Here is a 20,409-nt window from a genome sequence, read left to right on the forward strand (position 1 = left end):
ACAAAGACGTGGGCACATGGTATGCATATGTTTGTGAGTGAAGGAGAAACTTGTGAAGGGTCCCTACTTGAGGGGAGGAGCAATCTTTGCTTGATGGTGGCAATGAGATGGGCCGTTGCCATGGGGTGACAGTGACAGAATCCCAGGGAAAATGGCTGGGAGGGAAAAGGGGCCACTCACTTGCATGCATTCCCAAGAAGGCTCAGGTCAGTGAGGGTACGTTTTCTCCACCGTCACCAGGAATGGATAAGGACCTAAGTGGTATGCACAGAAAAAATGTCCCTCAGTGCTTATCTGAGACACTCACACACACCTGCCTCTATCCTTGCACACCTTAAACCATCTTTGGGAGAAGGTGGATTAAATTAAATATTGGTGGGGCTGGCCCCATGGCCCAGTGGTTGAGTTCGCGTGCTCCACTTTGGCGGCCCGGGATTTCGCCAGTTTGGATCCTGGGCACGGACATGGCACCACTCGTCGGGCCACGCTGAGGCGGCGTCCCACATGCCACAGCTAGAAGGACCCACAACTAAAATGTGCAACTATGTACTGGGGGGCTTTGGGGAGAAGAAAAAAAAAATTAAATATTGGTTAGTCTGCTATTTCTTTGTGTGACAGCCACACCAGAACTGGCCAGCAGAATCTGTCAGGACCCGTGCGTGGCTGTAACTGCCTATGCCCTTAGGTGGCTAGCAATGGATTACTGTCGGCAGCTTCGTTCCTTCCACTCTCTCCCCCTCCTCCTTCTCCCCACAGGCTCTTCACGGTGCACGTTATCACCCCTGAGCTTGGGTAACTTGTGTGTGTCTAGCACCGTGTCTCTTTTTCACACATCTTTGTATGGAACCTCTACAAGGACCCTTCAGCATTGTTTCTCAGGCAGGCACACAAGCGTAAGTGTGTGTGTGTGGTAGCATGACAGTGCTAGACAGTTTCTGTTGTATCTGACACTCAAGGGTGTGGGGGCTGTGTGACAGATGCTGCTGGCCAGCTCCCGGATTGGTGTCTGGCAAGGGCTTAGGGAGATCTGGACTTCAAAGCTGCTGATGAGGGGAAGGGTGGGGGTGTGGCTGATGGTGGAAATCAGAAAAAGATGTTTGGATCAGGAGCAGATTGCAGGGGAGATAAAACATGGGGATTACTAGGGCCTTGTTTTTTCCAAACCCCTCCCCTGAGATATAAGCCTGCTTCTTTTGCTTCTTTTTCTGAGTTTGTTTGTGTCAGATTTTCAATTCTTTCAGGCTGATCCCTGAATGCTTTTCACGTGGCTTCTTTTTCTCTCCCCTTCTCTGTTGGGAGTGATGAAGTAAATTAGAGGTGCTGGAGAAAAAAAAAGAAAATCAATCACAAAGAGTGTAATTCTGAAATTTTACATCAGGTGGGGTCTCAATTAAGGCAGATTAATTATTAAGTGCAAGAGTAATTATACACAGAATGGCTATGTCTCAGCTACTATTTTGGTGGGCAAGTTTGAAAATAAGTAACCTCTTGTAATTTCTAAATAATTACCCATTGCCAAGGCTTTTGAAAATATCAAGGTCTATATAAAGAAAAAATAATCATCATAGGGAAAAATAATTTCAATAAAATGGAACCGTTTACTGGAGAAGGAATGAAAACCAGGTTCCTTTTTTCACACACAGCTTTTCAGCAAGGTTATCAGGATCTCTGTTAATTCTTTTCAGACTGTTGGGAAAGGAAGACAAGGAGGGAGAGGAGGAGGAGGGAGAATGTGGCTTCTCCACTTGGCTGGTGGAGGAGAGAGGTTCAGAGGATGGAGGAACTCGCCTGAGTCATGGAAATGGCAGGGAATAGACCCTGCGACCTACTCAGACCATGGCGCTCTGCACAGAGAGCTTCACTGACTAACAGGTGTTTTATCCCCGGACGTGGGGCATCGATGGGACTGCTGGTCAGACTTTTCTCCCGAAGGCGGACGTGGTTTTCCCAAGATCCAGGCTGCTCCAGAGATGCTGGACCAAGGCATGGATGGCAGTGACTGCTCTCCCACTGCGCCACAGTTCAGCTCTGACAGGCAGCTCGCAGGTTTTGAAGAGGCAATGCATGTTTGACCGTCCAGTGTTTTTGTGGAGGGTAAAACTCCAAGAATTCTTAAAGAAAATCAGTTTGTACTTTTCTAACAAGGCTGAAGTAACGTCTTTCCCAGCCTACCTGCTGGACTGGAGTATGGAGATAAAGCGTGTCACCTCATGGCCCTCTCAAGGTCGGCTGCTCAGGTGCCCTGGGAAGCTGTAAAATTTTTGTTATTTAATTATTACAAACATTTCTCATCAATTGACTCTTCTTCTTCCTGGACTGCGAGAGTTTTTCCAGATTAGTTTCTCGTGTTTGGTTCCCCCAACCCTGGGGATGCCACTGCTGCAAAGTAGGGCTCTAGTATCGGCTGGTATCTTATTTAAAACTTAGATTACGTTTCCCGATCAAGGGTCGTTTCCTGGAGGGCAGAAGCTGTCTCCTGTTCGTCTTTGCATCTCCAGAGAGGGCCTGGCACAATACATGGCCCAGAACAGGAGCTCCGGGGGCCGTATTCTTGTGTGTGACTGAAAGCCTAATGCGGATTTTACCTCCACGAGGACGCTGCAGCCTGCCTAAAGCCCAAGCTCGATTCTAATTGGCGGCGTAGCTGCTTGGCAGTGCGTATGATATGATTCTGACTAACTTTTTAAAAATTAGGAAATAACTATTAAATGAGTGCAGTTTATAGGTGAAATATTTCTAAATATGGGGTCCATGCAGAAATATGAATAAAGGGGATTCTTGGTTAAAATGTAGGGAGCCACTTTACTGATTGAGGTCTTTTGCAAGAGGAGGAGTCATTTCTGCACTCGAGCTGCCATGTGGTTTGGGTTTGCCCTGGTGGCCCTGAGCAGGGTGCTAGAAGCGAAGGGGTGTCTCTTAGTCTTCAACTCTAGCTTCTTTCCTTGCTCCTTAAATCCCAGGAAGTATTAGGCTATCTTGGATATTCTCCTCCTTTATGTATCCTTTGGGGGAAGGGTACCCAGCCCAGCAAGTAATAGCTTTCCAGTCTTTCTTCACGAAGCATCTGCAAGACCTTTTCGTGGGGAGAAACCAGCTAATTATAGCTCTTCTATTAACGGTCTCTTTGACTGTCATCTCACGAAGCCTTAGTTATTTCATCTGTAAAACAAGAGGGTTATTTATTTGTTCATTAATTTATTCAAACATTTATTGAGCCCCTGTCATATTTCAGAGACTGTCTAGGCAGTGGAATGACAAGGTGGAATCAGACACACGGGACACACTGGCTTCGTGCTCACTGTCCAGTGAGGGAGGTAGTAAGATGGTCTGTTACAGTTCACCAAGAAGAAGGCAGTAATTTGTTCAGAGGCCACAGTCACAGGAGTGGTACCTCACCCAGACTAAGAGCAGCCTGGGGATACTTCTCAGAGGCTGAGGCTGGAAGCAGGAGTAGGGCTCAGGATGGTGGGTGCAGGTGACCGTGGGCATTACCAGCTTTTGGGTGAGGGCTTTTTGAGGCTCTGATGCCATCCCTTGTTTCCCCCTTTAGGCCTAGTTTTTTCTTTGAAGCCACGTGGAATAACTCTGATCTTTATTATTCATATCAACCTTTTATTTATTTTAATATATTTGAAGATACTGACCATGCTTTCTCTTAAATGTTCTCTTTTCCTGGCTAAGAACGTCCCAGTTCTCTGTTCTTTCTCCAGGACAATGGTACTTACATTTGTAGAACAGTCTGCTCTTCATAGTGTGGTTTACACGCACCACCTGGAGCTTACCTCACCTGATGTCCATGCCTCTGTGAGGGCTGTAGGAAGCATTGTCCTTGCTTAACAGACAAGGAAACCGGGGTCACTGGTGGTGAAGTGGCTTCCCCAGAACCACTCAGCTGCGGAAGCCAGAGCATAAGGCTACTTCCTGGGAGCTGGGTTCTGTCTGTTAGGGCATCCCTCTGGGTCTGATTTCAAGCCTCTTTCTCCCTCTCCTGCACACTTTTTACTTTGTTAGCGCCTTTCGCTCTGCCCCAGGGTACTTTCCTCACAACTAAATCTTTGTACTCATGTCCGACTGGTGCAGTGTGCAGAGACTCCACCACCCTCTGGATGCTCCCTCTGTTTCTGATAGAACTCATTTCTGAGTCTGGAATGCCCCTGTTTTCTTCAGGGGCCGGTCACTGTGCTGGCACTGCCAAGCTGATGGCCTGATACTTCACGAGGTGGTTGTAAGGATTAACATTCATATGATGCTGGCAAAGCATTTAGCACACTGCTCCAATACTGTTAGCTCTTACTTTTATTATAAGCATCACTCAAGGTTTTCATGAACTACTGTCATGCCAGGTCACAGTGCACAGCAGGGTAGAGCAGGAAATAACTCCTGAAATTCCATCTTTCCTGCCTCCCTGAATGTTTGTCTTGGAAAAGAAAATTTGGAGGTCATTTCGTCCACCTTCCTCGTGCTTCAGATGAGGAGACTGAGACCCAGAGGCAACTTTCCAGAGGACATACAGCAAGTTGATAATATTTGTAATTAAGTTAGTAACTAAGTTGTGAAACTGGCAAATAGGGCTGCATTCCTATTCTTAGTGAATGGGAGTGGGAGAGAGGACGAAAAGATGCCCTTTAGTTTATTGTTTTTTTGTTGTTCTTTTGTTTGTTTTGTAAATTAGGAGAGAGGGATCCAAGATTCTAAACAAACATGTTGTTACCAACTCTGGATGAGTTTGACCTGTAACCTCACCTGGTTTTTTAAAGACTGTGTTTAGGATACTGAATTGCTCAAATAGAAAATCACATTCAGCAGTTTGGGGAAATTTTCAGTGTAGGATAGAAGCCTGGGAAACAGTGTCCACACAAGGTCCTTAAAAACAGGGACCTTGTCTTCACTACATTTGTGCCCCCAGCACCTAACATAGTCGTGGGGAAGAAGAGGATACTCAGTAGACGTTACTGAGTGGACAAATGCCCAGCGGATGCTGAGTTAGTCAGTTCCTCCAAAGCTCCCACCCCACCCCTGGGTTCCTTGTTGTAGGAGATGTGTCTTTACTCCGTGCCATTCTGTCCTCTCCAGCTCTCCTAACTGTCTGGCTTTCGTGTCTGTGCAGGAGCATCCCTGGGCACGTGCACAGCTGGGTCTGATGAGCCTGGCCCAGAGGGCCTCACCTCCACCTCCCTGCTGGACCTCCTGCTGCCCACTGGGCTGGAGCCGCTGGACTCAGAGGAGCCCAGTGAGGCCATGGGGCTGGGAGCTGGCCTGGGAGCCCCTGGCTCGGGCTTCCCCAGTGAAGAGAGCGAAGAGTCTCGCATTCTCCAGCCACCACAGTACTTCTGGGAGGAGGAGGAGGAGCTGAATGACTCAAGTCTGGACCTGGGCCCCACTGCAGGTAGCTCTTCTTGCCTGGGAGTAGGTGCTGATCACAGCTGGGTGTCTCGAGTCACGTCTCTCCTCTCTCCCCACTGGCTTTGCCTGTGCCGCTGCCCACGCACAGCAGAGCCAGGTTGCTGGGATTCCCAGTGTCTTATTGGCCAAGGAGGCCCTTTTCTCTTTAGTATTCACTGCTGTTTACTGAGTATTCTGTGCTCATATAGTTCAATATAGTACTAATAGCCTGCGAGATAAATAATATTATCCCCCTCTTAAACATGAGAAAACAGAGCCATGGAAGGTTAAAGGACGCCTAAGGTCCCACAGCTGTTCAGATGTTCAGTCACGATTCAAGCCTGGATCATTCCGAGGCCTAGGGTTTTATTTGGTGGTTTTCCCCGCCTACTGGGCTGTATTGTCTCTGTTGAAGGTTCCCAGAAGTCAGCAGATCCTATGTCCCTCCGTAGGTCTCTCTGACACCCATCAAGGCATTCTAATTACCCTTCCCTCAGTCATACAGCAGAGCTGGTTTCTGGGTTTGCAGAGTGTGGCTCACGAACTTGTGGGGCCCAAAGCCAGCCTGAAGCTGAGGCTCAGCCAGAATGCGGCAGCCACGGGCTGATTACAGATGCGGCAGAGCGCGCTCGCAGCGTTTCTCGCTTCAGCAGCTGTGTCAGTGTTCTTGGCCGGCAGGAGCCCATTTTTAGATGTTGGGCTGTCACATTGTGTGCATGCACATGCACATGGGGAGGGCGTTACAGAATTTAGCCCTAATTTTTCTTTTTAAAATATAGAATGTTTTGTATTTATGTTCTCTGATTATAAAAATAGTACATGAAAATTGTAGAAAATATGAAAAATACAGAAACAATACAAAGAAGAAAATAGAATCCACCCATGATCTCACTACTGAGAGATAATTACTGCTAATAGCTTGGGATACGTCCCTCAGGTCACTTTTATATGCAAAATTGGAATCAGGGGACATAATGTTTTCACTTAAAACATTTCAGAAATATATTTCTGCATCATTAAATGTTCTTTTATAACCTGATTTTTAATGACTACATAGTATCAAACCAGTTCCCTATTGTTGCATATTTAGGTTGTTTCCAGTTTTAATGCTGCTACAAATATCCTTATATATTTTTTGCACTTTTCTGATTGTTTCCTTAGGATAAATTTCTAGAATAAAGTTGCTGGGTCTAAAGATGTGTCTGTCAATATCCCACTCAGAAACAGAAGACAATCAAATTAAGATAATCCAAGGAGGGTTTATTTGTAAAGCTATGGGCGGGGGACAGGCAAACCACAGAGGAATCCAGGGCCAGCGGCAGCAGAGCGTTCAGTGCCCCTACACCCAGAGGGACACAGGGTAGGGTCAGTGAAAGGAGCCTGCAGGGATGGAGTGGTGGAGGGCGGGCGGCCCTGACGAGAGCAGTGACCCCACAGGGAAGAAACCAGGAGCGTAAATCCTCGACCCCCTCTCCTCCCATCTCCTGTGGGAGTCCCTCCCATTCTCCTGCCCCTGCCTCTGCCAAGGAGTCCCGTCAGGAAGCAGGGACGTGACCTCTTGGTGTAATTCACAGGGTTAGTCTCCTGGGGAGGAGGGCAGGGTAGACAAGGGAGAGTGGATCTGGAGGGGTGGAGCATGTCTGAGGCAAAGGGTGTGAATCTTTGCAGAGGCTTTTGTTAAATGTTTCCAAATTAGCACCCGGAAAGGTTGTCCCAGTTTGCATACCCACCACAGGTGGGATAAATGCCAGTTTTTTTGTCACTTCCCACCAGTGAAGTGTGTCATTTAAAAATCTTTCTCGGTTTGATAGGCAAAATTATGATGATCTTTGATTATTAGTAAATTTTAAGTTATATATGTGCATATACGTGTGTATACTGAGTATATAGACTCTGACCGTTACAGTGCTGCTTTTCCATTTGCAGCAGAGTGTGACTGAGAGCAGTTGTATATGTGCATATACGTGTGTATACTGAGTATACAGACTCTGACCGTTACAGTGCTGCTTTTCCATTTGCAGAGTGTGATTAAGAGCAGGCTTTGGAGTTGGGCAGATTCCAAAGTTCCAGCGCTGCCGTTGAACAGCTGTGGGGTTTTTGGCGAGTGACAGGCTCAGTTTTCTCGTGTAGGAAATGGTATCCTAGGGTCGTGAGGTTTAAATGCAATAGTACATTTAAAGTGCTTAGCACGGTGTTGGTGCATCAGAAGGACTCTGTCAATATTAGCTGTTATTATTACTTTTCCATTTTTTTCTATTGAGGCTTTAATTATTTTTACCATTGCACAAGTCTTCATATAAAAAGGATACTAACCTTTTCTCTGCCATATAGAAAACATTTTTCCAGTTTATCAATTACTTTTATTTTTATAGTAATTTTTGACATAAATAAATTTTTTATGGGCTTGGACAGTCTTTCTTTTGAAATGTTTTTAAGTATTTCTATGTGTTTTTCTTGCTTTATATTTAGAAAAGCCTTCCTTCCCTGAGATATAGACATCTTTATTTTTTTCCACTGTTTTCTGCTTAAATTTTTATGTGTAACTGCTTATTCTCGCTTTGATTTATTTTGGTGTGTGGTGTGAGGTCAGGCTCTGATTCCCTTCCCCAATCCAGATAATCTGTTGCTGCAACAGCGTACATTGAGAAATCTGTCTTCTCATCATTGAAAAGAAATCCGTTTCTACCTTGTGCTGGACAGTTTGAAGTCCTGGGATCTGTCTCTGGGCTTTTCCTTTGCTCAGACTCGAGAGAGTCTAGTATGACAAGCGGGCACGCAGGGAGCCTTGGTCAGAAAGCATCAGGGTCACCTGGGACCCCCTCAGGCCCGGGGGGCATCCTTAGGCTTTGAGAAACTCAGATTTGCTCCCTGCCCACGCCAGTTGTTTCGTTTCCCTTCTCTCATTTCATCTCTTCTTTTCCCATTGGCTTCTCTAGGTCTCTTAATAATAAAAATAGCCATCATTTGTTGAATACAAGCTACATAATGGGCACTTGCATATGTTCTTTCTCCTCACCCAGCCCCACAACACGGCTGTTTCCTCATCTCTGCTTTACACACCTGATGGACTGAGGCGGGACCGAGTGTCCTACAAGGGGAATGGCAAGGGGTGCGGAGGGGGAGGTGGAGGGAGAGCTGCTTCTGTCCAGGCTCCCTCGTTGCTCCTCTTCGGACTGATCTGCTCGCCCACAGCCCTTACCTTCCCTCAGGCCAGTCTGTTCTCCAGCACCCCCACGGTGATTTGTGAAAAAGCAGTACCCACAGAATGAAGGCTAAAGGCCTTAGTATTGCAGAAAATGCTCTTGACAGTCTGGCCCCAGTGTCTCCTCTGGCCTCATCTCCTCCTCTTCTCCAACCTATGTCATTTAATTAGCCTGTCATCCTTCCTGCTTGGCACCCATGGAGCTGATGCACAGGGAAGTTAAGTGCTTTGCCCAAGGTCACACCTGGTGTGGGATGGAGCTGGGTGGAGAATCATGTCTTCTTGACAGTGGCATGGGCTGGTTCCCGAAGCTGTGATGCCCACACTTCTGTCCCGTCTGCTTGGGGTGCTCTTCTGCATCCCAACTGCCTACTCACTTGTAGTCATCCTTCAACACCCAGCTCAAAAGACATAGCCTGTGAGAGGCCCTTTCAGCTCTGCTTGGTGAGCAGGACCACTGCAGACGGTTGTGCTGGTGGTGCCCCGTCCAGGGGTGCCTCGCTGAGCGTGTGAGCTGGGGCTGAAGTCCAGCCTGGGCACCACTCACCAGGCAGTGGGCTGGATGGAAGGAGCACCTTTTTCTGATTCATCTGCCCAGAGGGGACGTCTCTGTGTGCTGACAGTGACCCTGAAGTTAAGCTAGTCGTTCCTGCTTCTGTTTTCTCACAGCATCTTGATAATACGCTCTTAGGACATGACAGAGACAGAAGGTGTTCAGGGTGTCAGGCTGATTTGTGTGGGGAGGCAGCCCAGAGAGGACGGTGTGTGCCGTTCCCCACTGCACTCTTCTGCTCCTGACCCTAAAGTCAGAGACCTCCTTCTAGGAGTTCTCTGGAAGGAAGGAGGGCATCGCCTCTTGGGGTTTTCTCCTCATGTCAGAGGGGACCGAAAGAACCTTCAGAGGGCTCGCCTGGGTGAGGAGTCTGTCCAGAGTTCAGGGTGACCATGCTAAGTGCCATGCTAACGTGGCCCTGGGGACCTGGATGACGCCCTGCAGCAGTGCAGTGACTGCTGAGAGCCATGCTGCAGAGGGGCTGGTCTCTGAGCAGGTGCCCTTTTGGTAACCGTGATATCTGCCCATGTATTGGACACTGGTGTATGCCAGGCGCTGTGTTGGGTGTTTTAGTTTACTGTCTCATTGAATCTTCACAGAAACCTTTAAGTATGTATTGTTATTCCCATTTGACCAGCTGACAAACTGAGGCTTAGAGAGTTTGGGTAGCAGCCCAGCTGATAAGTCTAAGAACCAGGATTCGAACCCAAGTTGTCAGCCTCCAAAGCCGGGGCTCTTTCTGTTCTGTTGCCTCTCAGCTCAGTGACTTTACTAGAGACTAGCAGTAGTGTCTAATGTTTTGTATAGTACTTATCACCATTTGTTATAGGATTTTCTCTTTGGTTAGCTCATTTGAGCTTTACAACCACTCTGTGAGGTCATCAAGGCAGCGGGTATTGTCTTTGCTTCACAAATGATGAAACTGAGGCCAAGAGAGGTTAAGAGCTTGACCCAAGGTCACATGGCTTGTGTGCAGAGAGCTGAGTGAGGAATCAGTGTTTCCTGAGCAGTGGTGCCCTGGGCTCTTGCCATGGGAGCACACAGGTGGACGTGTCAGAGAGGAAGCCAATGCGTTTTATTGTTATCAGTGCCTTGTAATACGTCTCATGTCTGGTTTGTTGGGCCCACAAAAACCAGAGCTGGTGCCTTCCTTCTCCTTCTGTAGCTGTGATCCTCAGGGGTCCGCTGGTAAGAACAGCTGGTGGGCTTTCTGCCTGGCCAGTGACAAGTAGTGTGGCTTGAGTAGATTCCTTTTCTAATCATGGCTTCAGTCTCTTCATCTGTAAGTGAGGCCTTGGGGATGATAGATTGAAGTCTTTTCCAGCTTTAAAATAATATGAGGGGCTGGCCCTGTGGCCAGGTGGTTAAGTTCACACACACTGCTTCGGCGGCCCAGGGTTCACCAGTTTAGATCCTGGGTGCAGACCTAGCACCACTCATCAGCCATGCTGTGGCAGTGTCCCACATTAGAAGAACTAGAAGGACCTGCAACTAGGATGTACAACTGTGTGCTGGGGCTTTGAGAAGGAAAAAAAGAAAAGAGGAAGATTCGCAACAGATGTTACCTCAGGGTGAATCTTTCCCAGCAAATGAAGAAAGAAAAATTTACTGAAAAATAAAAATAAAAAATAGTAATATGATTCTCTGACATTTCGGGTGAAAAGAGTGGTCTCAACAAAGTAGGGAGAAAGAAGTGGAATGTAAATCAATACTCCACCAGCTGGCATCAAGCCAACTTAAAGCCCGGTCAGTTAATTCACGCAAAATTGTTCCTGATTGGGGGCCAGCCCAGTGGTGTAGTGGTTAAGTTTGCAGACTCTGCTTTGGCGGCCTGGGGTTCGTGGGTTCAGATCCTGGGCGGGGACCTACGCACTGCTCATCAAAGCATGCTGTAGCGGCCTCCCACATACAAAACAGAGGAAGGTTGGCACAGATGTTAGCTCAGCAACAATCTTCCTCAAGTAAAAAGAGGAAGATTGGCAACAGATGTTAGCTCAGGGCCAGCCTTCCTAACACACAAAAAAATTGTTAATGGATAAGAATAGTTTCCTGGGTTACCTGTTCATCCCAAGACTGTCCCTGCTGTCACCCTCCTTCCCTTTCATTTTCCAATCTCCTTAATAAAAATCTCTGCATGCAGTTTTAATTTTCCTAGTGAACAAGCTAATTAGTGTTCTACAAGAAAAGGGATAAGTTTTGGGGGTTGGCAAATTGTAGAATCCCAACTCATACAGGCTCACAGGCCTGTGAGGAAAGGGGGCATTTATTGGTTGGTAACCGCAGGGTCCAGGGATAGGTTTCTGGCTCCCGGCAGGTGGGTCCAGGTGTTGAAACCGGGCATCAGAGCCTGCCTTGCTCCACTGTGCCTTGCCTTCCCTCGTTGGCTTCACTCCTGGGCAGGCTGTTCCTATGGGTATGCTTAGAGAGACCCCGGTAAGTCCAGTCTCATTCGTCTTTCACTTCACAACCCCAGCAGAGAGAGAACTCTGCTTCCCCAGCACTTCTGGAAAAGTCTCACGTGGTGGCTCATTAGTCTCGTCTGGGTCCTGAGCCCATCTCTGAATGAATCCTAAGGCCACGGGGATGGTATTCTCTGACTGGGCCAGAGTGGGTCTGGAGCCCCCCAAAGCCAGGGGGCAGGGCCCCACACTCCTGCACCAAGAAGAGGGGAGGAGTTCCCCCCAAAGGAGAATTGGGATGCCATTAACAGAAAGAGGGGATGAAATGATGGTTGGGCATTTGTACTTGAGTAAGGAATGTTCCTAAAGTGCTTGTATTTTATAAATTATTTTCACATGATTTTTTTTTTCTCAAAGCATCCAGTGAAATCTATAAAAGCAGGCATGATTAGTATCTCTGTTTTATAGCTAAGGAAGCTCACTTAGAGAGGTTTAGAAGTGGCACTAAATTACATAGGTAGTAAGTGGCAGAGCTGAATCTCGATTCTGAGTCTGCTTCCAGATCTGCTCCTTCCGTAGAGAGGAGATTTCTAATGAAATCATCCATTAGACTACTTTTATTACTGCGGCCTGTAATGAATTTGGAGAAACCACATCTTCAAAGCAGCTGCCTGCCGGGGCCTGACATGGTTTCCATGCAGTGAATCCTTGTGGAGCTTGCATCTGCTAGCATGATTGGACCTTGTGGGTCTGCTCACATGTTAGGCACGTTTCCTAAGAGGAGGGCCAGCTGACGGAAGCACTTTCACCTAGACACCAAGAAAAAAAAGCCCTGTATTTTTATTTTAAGCTAGTAATAAATGTCATCATAGGAAAATTAGAAAATGAAAACAAGTTAAAAGATGAATATAAAAACCATTTATAATCCCATAACCCAGAGTTAGCAAATGTTAACATTTTGGTGTATAATATCTTTCTGGACTTTTTTCCCATACGGGAAATACATAAAATATGCTTTTATAAAAATGTAATTACAGTATACAGATCTTGCTGTTTCACTCACCAACATCTTTCCAAGCCAGCAGATGCACCTCTTCACCCTCCATTAAGGCTGAAATAGCGTCCCAGGTATGGACCAGCTGCCATTCCTTCAGTCCCTGCTGTGTGAAAGCTGGGTCGTTCCCAGTCTTTCGTTATGTGAACTGTGCTGTGATGGGAATGCTTAAAACCAAATCTTTATGAGCATCCTTAATTGCTTCCTTAGGATGCATTTCCAGAAGTGAAATTGTAGATCCAGAACGTTTGTTTTCAAAGCTTTTCATTCATCCCCTCCCCCCACAATGTGGCCCAATTTCCATTCTCATCAGCACAGATTGAGTGCCTGTTTCCTGCACTGATCCAACACCAGGTTTTATCCTTAAATATAAACATATACTGTCAAGTCGGCAGTCCAAAAAATTTATCATTTTCTTTAATTTGCATTTCTTTGATGACTACTGAGGTTGACCATTAAAAAGTTATTTTAGGGGCTGGCCCAGTGGTGTAGTGGTTAAATTCATTACTCTGCTTCTGTGGCCGGGGGTTCACAGGTTTGGATCTCAGGGTCAGGCCACGCTGTGGGGGCATCCCACATAAAATGGAGGAAGATGGGCACAGATGTTAGCTTGGGGACAGTCTTCCTCACACACACACACACATACACATGTCGTTTTAAATTACACCAAAAGCTTGCCTTGCACCTCTGTTTCATACAGATGTATTATGAATTTAGTGAGTGTTTCGTATTCACTCGGCTGAGTAAGTGTCTGTAGGACAGCACTCAGGGGACAGCTTTCAGTGATTTGACATTAACCTAAAGGGACATTTACAGTGATCTTTCAAGGCCACTGGCCCTGATGCCTGTTTTAATTCCATATCTTAACAGAGGAATCAGTTCATTAATATTTCAGCTGAGGGGCTGGCCCCGTGGCCAAGCGGTTAAATTCACGTGTTCTGCTTCGGTGGCCCAGGGTTTTGCTGGTTCGGATCCTGGGCGCGGACACGGCACTGCTCATCAGGCCACGCTGAGGCAGCGTCCCACATAGCAGAACCAGAAGGACCTGCAACTAGAATATACAACTGTGTACTGTGGGGCTTCGGGGAGAAGGAGAATTAAAACGACGACAGCAGCAAAGATCGGCAACAGATGTTAGCTCAGGGCCAAGCTTAAAAAGAAAAGTTCAGCTGATGCTGAAGGTCATCCACGAGATTATGGCTACCTTGGAAGGCAGAAATAAAGTCCAGTGTGACCTTGATAAATTCGGGGAAGAGACCTAGAAAACTGTGATGAAATATAAGAGGGAAAAAAATGCAACATGATCTATTTAGGGAACAGAGGCCAGCACCACAGTGAGATTAAAAGGAAAAAAAAAGCTTGGCGAATCCAAGTTGTCCAGAGACCTGGGACTTCACAGTGACCCCCAGCTGCCTCTGAGCTGCCACCTCAGGTCACAGGGGCAGAACGCAGCTCAGTGCTGTGACCCATTGAAATGATGTGGCGTGAGTCGAGAAACCTGACTTTGCATTTTGCTTCAGTTAGCCTCTAGTTGGTGAATCTTGCTCAGCTTTCAGCAAATATTTATTGTGTACCTACTCTCTTGATTTTGTAACCACTCTTAAAACTGGCGATCTAGAGTTTTTGCAAGAGAAGAAGAAGAATGACAGTGGGGTTGAGAACAAGGAATAATTATGGTCATTTAGCCCAGAAGAAGAGGCTGAATTGGGACACCTAAGAGAACATGTAGGATTGTTTCCTGAGGGAGCTGCTTTCCAGTGTTCCTCATTTAGTAGATAAAGCAGAAACGGGCTTCAGTTGTAACCAAACCATCACAATTGGGTTTAAGGAAATTAGGGAGAAAAAAAGCCAACAACACAGAAATGCCTTTCTAAGGAGGCCAAGACATGCCCCTGAAGAGGATTGCCAGTCCATCTGTCCAAGACTCACCAGTCACCTGCCAGAGTGCAGAGGCCATCAGGTCACCTCCCAGGTCCCTTTGATCTCAGGACCCTCGACTCCTGGAGTCCTGTTACAGTAACACCTGCCCACAGGTGCTCCTGCTGGGAGCCAGGTTGTGTGGAAAGCTCAAAGGAGTGTGAGACATGTGGTGTGACTTTAAGAGGTTGCCCTGGGGAGAAGAGAGTGCCTCCCTTAGGCGACTGTTTTGCATTCATCTTAGTCTCAGTCTCAGAAGAGTGGGTTTGCCCAGCCTATAGGCCAGTGGCCCTTTGCCAAGGCAAGGGGCACCCAGAGTTCCTTCCCCTGCCTGCAGAACTCTGGAGCTTGGCCCTGGCTCTTTAGTGTCCGCCGGTCTGGTGATTCAAGGCCAGCTTTAAAGAGACTGGGCAGATGGATGGGAGAGGCGAAGCGCCTGCTGTCGGGGTGCTCCTCTCCGCGTCTGAAGCCAAGCCCGGGTGCTGGCCTGACACGTGAGCCTGAGTCTGACAGCTTTACAACTAGGACAAGCCTAGCTTCACAGAGCGAGCATCCTTCCCTCTCCAAGCTTTTGTTTCCTCATCTGTGAAAGGAGGGCAGTGGGCCCTTTGATCTCACAGGGCCCCTGTTTACCAATAAAATACCGCGTCTGGGATTTGGAGACTGGATTTTCCCCGAGGCTCTGAGGAAGGTGTAGTTTCCAATGACAGCCACCAGGGGGCACTGCAACTTCACAGCGCTGTTGCTGGGGGTTTCAGGGAGGAGGGTTGATGAGCCTAAGGGGCAAGGTGCTGGCCAAGGGTGGTCCTCTGGTGTCTCCCGGACAGTCAGGGGACAGCACTACCTGTCTTCTGAGTCCCATTGCACTTCAGCCTCTCCTTGACCTTCCATACTTTGAGACCAAGCTGGAGCCTCCCCCAGAGGGCCTGAGCTGTGGGGGACCCTTCTCATCTCTTTGGTGCCCCAGCTGTTGCTACCCTCCTGGGGACAGGGACGGGCCTGGACCGACTTTGATGCATCTCTAACATGTCTCCTGGGCATCTCTGCTGGTTCACACCTGTGTCCAGGTATGGGGCTTGTGGTAAGTGCTCTGTAGGCTCTTCTTTGCCCTAGACAGGCTTTTGGGCTTTGTGGGACTCTACTGTCGCGACTCCGGATGCCTGAAGTAGAGGAATAGGAGGGCAGGAGCTCGGCACTAAGCAGGACGGCTCCCCCTGTGTGGAGTCGCACCTCTCCGTGGCAGCAGCCTGGGAGCGGGCCTGCCTTACCTAGAGAGGCGACCGTCCCTCCTCCTGCCCCTCGTTGGTGCTGTCCTCTCCTCCCTTTCTTTAGTCTCTCATCTCCACCCGACTCCTTCTCCTGCTCTAGCTCACTTCTTATTTTCTCTTCCTCCGTTGCCAATTTACTCCTTTTTCCCCTCCAAAGTGTGCCGAGACTTCTCCTCCACTCTCCATGTCGCAAGTCCCTTGTGGCCTGGTCTTCCCTCCCAGGACCCCAGAGTGGGAGCAGCACTCTCCTCCCCGTCCACCAGGACTGTTCACTGTGTTCTGGAGCTCTTCGTCTGGGACGGCCTGCCCTGTCCCCGCCTCGACTCTCGGCTCTCCTGGTGGCTCAAGCATGTTCCCTAGGCAGCAGTTAAAGTGATTCTCTCTAACTGCTTGTTGAAAAATAATTCCAAATTGATGGAAAGAATAATTCCCATGTACTCTTCACTCAGTTTCCCCTATTGTTAACATTTTGCCACATTTGCTTTATTATTCTGTGTATGTGTTTCTGAACGTTTAGACATATAATTTTTTTCTAAACTATTTGACAGTAAGTTGCAGACATGATGCTCCTTTACCCATAAATACTTCAGTGTGTATTTCTTAAGAACAAAGACATTCTCTTACAAACCATAGTACAATGATCAAAATCAGGAAATTGACATTGATAGCGATACTATTATATAATTAATTTTTTTTTTTTTTGAGGAAGATTAGCCCTGAGCTAACTGCTGCCAATCCTCCTCTTTTTGCTGAGGGAGACTGGCCCTGAGCTAACATCCATGCCCATCTTCCTCTACTTTATGTGTGGGATGCCTGCCACAGCATGGCTTGCCAAGCAGTGCCATGTCTGCACCAGGAATCCGAACTGGTGAATCCCGGGCCGCCGAAGCGGAACGTGGGAGCTTAACTGCTATGCCACCGGGCCGGCCCCTATGATTAAAAATTTTATTCAAGCTTTGCCAGTTTCCCCAGTACTGTCCTCCATAGCAAAAGAGAAAACATTATTTTTTCCAGTCCAGGATCACGTACTGCATTTAGTTGTCATGTCTCTTTTGTCTTTTTTATTCTGGAAAATTCTCCGGTCTTTCTTTGCCTTTGATGACCTTGACATTTTTGAAGCAGGTGGGTCCGTTATTTTGTAGAGTACCTGTCAATTTCAGTTGTCTGGTGTGTCCCCATGATTAGATTCAGGTTCTGTGCTTTGGCAGGAAGCGTCATAGAAGTGCTGTTGTCTGTCTCAGTCCATCATAGCATGGTTCTGCTCTTGGATAAAACTTGGTTTCTTTACTCATTAGTCTACATTCGTATGTGAGTCCAGTCCCACTACCCACTGCCTGGGACCCCCATTTTCATCCCATTGACTCTGTCCCACAGGTGCTCATGGCCGGGTTCCTGTCACACCTCTGGTTCATAGTCTGTGCCCCCATTGGGTCTTGTTTCTGGCGTTTCTGATGTTCGGATCATGTCTAGACTCGTCAGTAGACGATCAGTGCTTTCCCACCCTGCCCTCTCCTGGATTCTCTCTGACTTATCACTCCTGTGCTTATCCTGCCCCTCGTCCTGGGGAGCCGTCTTCCAGAAGAGTGCTGCTTTTCCTCTTATGGTTTTACAATGTAAAAATTCCTTTAATGACAATAATGGGTGGAGGAGTTGGAGGAATATGCTCTGTACCATGGGCTGTGTCCAGGTTTAATCTCATTGCATCCTGACCACAGCCCTGTGTGCCAGGTGCTGTTACTATTTTATGTATAAGGAAAAGGAAACACACAGGGGTTAAGTAACGTGTCCAAGGCCATACGGTTGATAAACTGAGGTCACGCAGAAAAAGGAAAAGGAATAATTTTGGATGCTGAGAGGTGGTAAAGAAGTAGGAAAAACCCTGCTGATTCCAAGCACCAGTGAGCATTGTTTAGTGGCCTGTCCAGTCCCTGGAGATGGGAGGCTGGACAGGGGAGGCTCGGTGGGAGACGGGCGTTCGGGAGCTTTTAGCACGGAGATAGTAGATGGTCTTTGGAATCGGTGAGCTCGTGAAGAAAGAAGTGTCGAAAGGCTGCGTCAAGGGCCTACTCTGGCAGTGATCATACACAGGGGGGCGGGAGAGGCGCTGATGGAGATGATGCAGGAGTCTGCACTGTGATTGGGAGCTTTTCTTTCCCTAGGACAGAAGGAGACAGAAGATGGGAGGCAGGAGCTCAACACCACGCATTGCTCTCCTTTCTGCTCTGGACCAGGCACTGTGTCAGGTGCTGGGAATATAGACATGAAGAAAATCACCTTACTGTCAAAAGGAGCTTGTAATCTAGTGAATTACATTTAATTCCTATTTAGGACAGTAGAGGAATTGCCATTTTTAATGCCATTAGTGTATAAGATATATAAAGCCTTAGAATATCAGTGCTAGAAAGGACCTTAGAAATCATATGTACCAGCATCCTTTTTGTCATATGAAAAACTGAAGCCCAGGGAAGCCCAGGGACTGACCGTTGCTTAGACGAGTCAGAGGGTGACTAAGTCTTCTGGCTCCCAGATCATGTCACCAAGAGCATGGCTGCTGTTATTGGCCATCTTAGAGGAGGACATACACATTTTAGGGAATTCTGTTGGGAGCCAGGCTCTCTCTGGAGGTATAGAGACTCAGACTTGTGAGAAAACAGCATCGAACTGAGTGGAGGAATTGTCTTGGTCAGCTTGCCCTCTTGGGAACTCCCCGACCCCAGCGGGGTTCTGCCCGTGAGTGCATCACCATCCACCATATTGCTGCCACATTCAGGTCTGTTGGCTATTTCAAGTGCTTGTTGTGGGTTTCCGTGCACGTTTCCTCTAGACTTCACCATTTCTGTTACTGGCATGGCTTTTCTCACAGTCGGCCAGAGTGCTAACGTCTTCCTGTCAGCCAGCTAACTGATGCATTCTGTCAGCTCCCCCTCAGGCCGTCTCTTGAGTCTGCTCTTCTCTTATTGTCCCTAATGTCTTCGCCTTCGTTTCTCTCTCTTCCCCTTCAGCAGGCCCCTCACTGTTTTCTCTGCTTTGGTTCATCGTCTCCTTCATCCCATTCTTGCACATTGCTGTCAGGTTAATCTTCTCGTCCTGAAATCTTATGATTGTAAGAGATTTTATATGTTGTAATTCCCAAGCACCCATCTGACATTCTGTTATGTAGTATTCCTGTCAAGTGGTCATTTAGTCCATTTCAATTATGTTTGAATACATTGCATATTAATTTTAAACAGATCTATCTGTTGTAAAGTTCTGTTGAAGTAAAGTATTTTTATTCTTCTATATATTCTATTCTTCTGTACTTGTTTCATGGGTATAATTTCTTCTTGACTCTCTCTGAAGGTGTTAATAGGACTTTTTCTGAGTTCTCTTTTGTTTGCTAGAGGAACTCTTTTCTGAGGTGGCCCTCCCGCCTCCCCCTCGTGCTTCCTCCTGAGGCTGGCTCTCCTCAGATGTCCTGTGAGTCTTGCTCGTTATTTCACGTTTGTGAAGGTGGTGCTGGATTGCTCAGGGTGAGAGGCCGGTGCGGGTTCCTCACCTGTTCTGCGGTCGCTGTCCTGCCAGCAGGCGTCGCCAGAGCTCACAGGGCTGGCCAGCGTGGGGAACGGTGAGCTTCCCGCGGGCAGGCGTGTGCAGGGGCGGGCAGGCAGGAGCATCCGTTACTAAGTCTCTGCCCCTCAGCAGGAGTCTAGTTAACAACAGGGGGGCGGCTAGAATATTCTGATGGTTCATTCAGATATTAGAGTGGACTTTCAATTATCACTAAGATTATTCAGCTTCTAAAAATCATACTTTTTCTCCTAGGGAATCAGTTTTTCTCTTTGTAATAACTCTTCTCAGAGCCCTCTGCATCCTTGTTCTGATTTGAACTGATTGCTCTCGAGGCTGCTGCACAGCTTCCACCGAGATGTATTTTCATGATGTTGCTCTCATGTTTCTTGATTTCCCATGTCTTCTTTTTTTGGATTTCTTGGAGAACTTCTTTGAGTAATTCTCTCAGAATCTGCAGATAGTAAAACCTTTAAGTCCTTGCATATATGAAAATGTCTTTATCTTGTAATCATACTTGAATGATAGTTTAGTTGGATGTAAAATTCCAGGTTCAAAATAATCTTCCCTCAGAATTTTGAATACATTTTCAGTTTCCTCCCTGCAGTGTACTGTTATTGATTAGAAGCTTGGTGATAATTTGATATACTTTGCGGGTAACCTGCTCTTTCTCTGAGAGCTTTTAGGATCTTCTCTTGCTCCATAGCATGCTGAAATGTCACGGCAATGAGGCTGGGTGTGAGTTTTCTATCATCCGCCTCGATTGTGTACCCTTCCGATATGAAGCCTCGTGTTGCCAGGCCTTGGGGGTTTTCTTCTTTGTGCAGCGGTTTCCTCTCTCCATTTTGTTGGTTCTGTCTTTCTGGAAATCATATTAGCTAGATATGAGGCCTCCTCCTGCTTTGGTCATCTGTATCTTTTAACTTTTCTCTCTTGTCTTTTTGCTTTTGCTCTGGAGACTTTTCCTTGACTTTTTCTTCCCGCCGTTCTACTGAATTTTTACATTTCGACAACTGAATTTCAATTCCAAGAACTTTTTCTTTTTTAAAGATTACTTGATTTTCTTATAACCTGTTCTTATTTAGAGA

General features: G+C 47.2%; 1 protein-coding gene across 3 annotated transcripts in view; it reads left to right on the top strand.

Moving 5' to 3' along the window:
* The window catches only part of PODXL2 (podocalyxin like 2), a 40,365-nt gene that overhangs the window by 1,372 nt on the left and 18,584 nt on the right, over nt 1–20,409 (top strand). For 2 of the 3 annotated variants that reach the window (XM_070574549.1, XM_070574550.1), the window contains exon 2: nt 5,108–5,386. In XM_070574549.1, the coding sequence (XP_070430650.1) occupies nt 5,108–5,386 (279 nt within the window). Of the gene's footprint in view, nt 1–1,643; nt 2,655–5,107; nt 5,387–20,409 lie in introns of those variants that run through there. The other variant, XM_070574552.1, reaches the window with a different exon arrangement.

Source organism: Equus przewalskii, chromosome 15, assembly GCF_037783145.1.
Source record: "Equus przewalskii isolate Varuska chromosome 15, EquPr2, whole genome shotgun sequence".
Classification (NCBI taxonomy): Eukaryota; Metazoa; Chordata; class Mammalia; order Perissodactyla; family Equidae; genus Equus; species Equus przewalskii.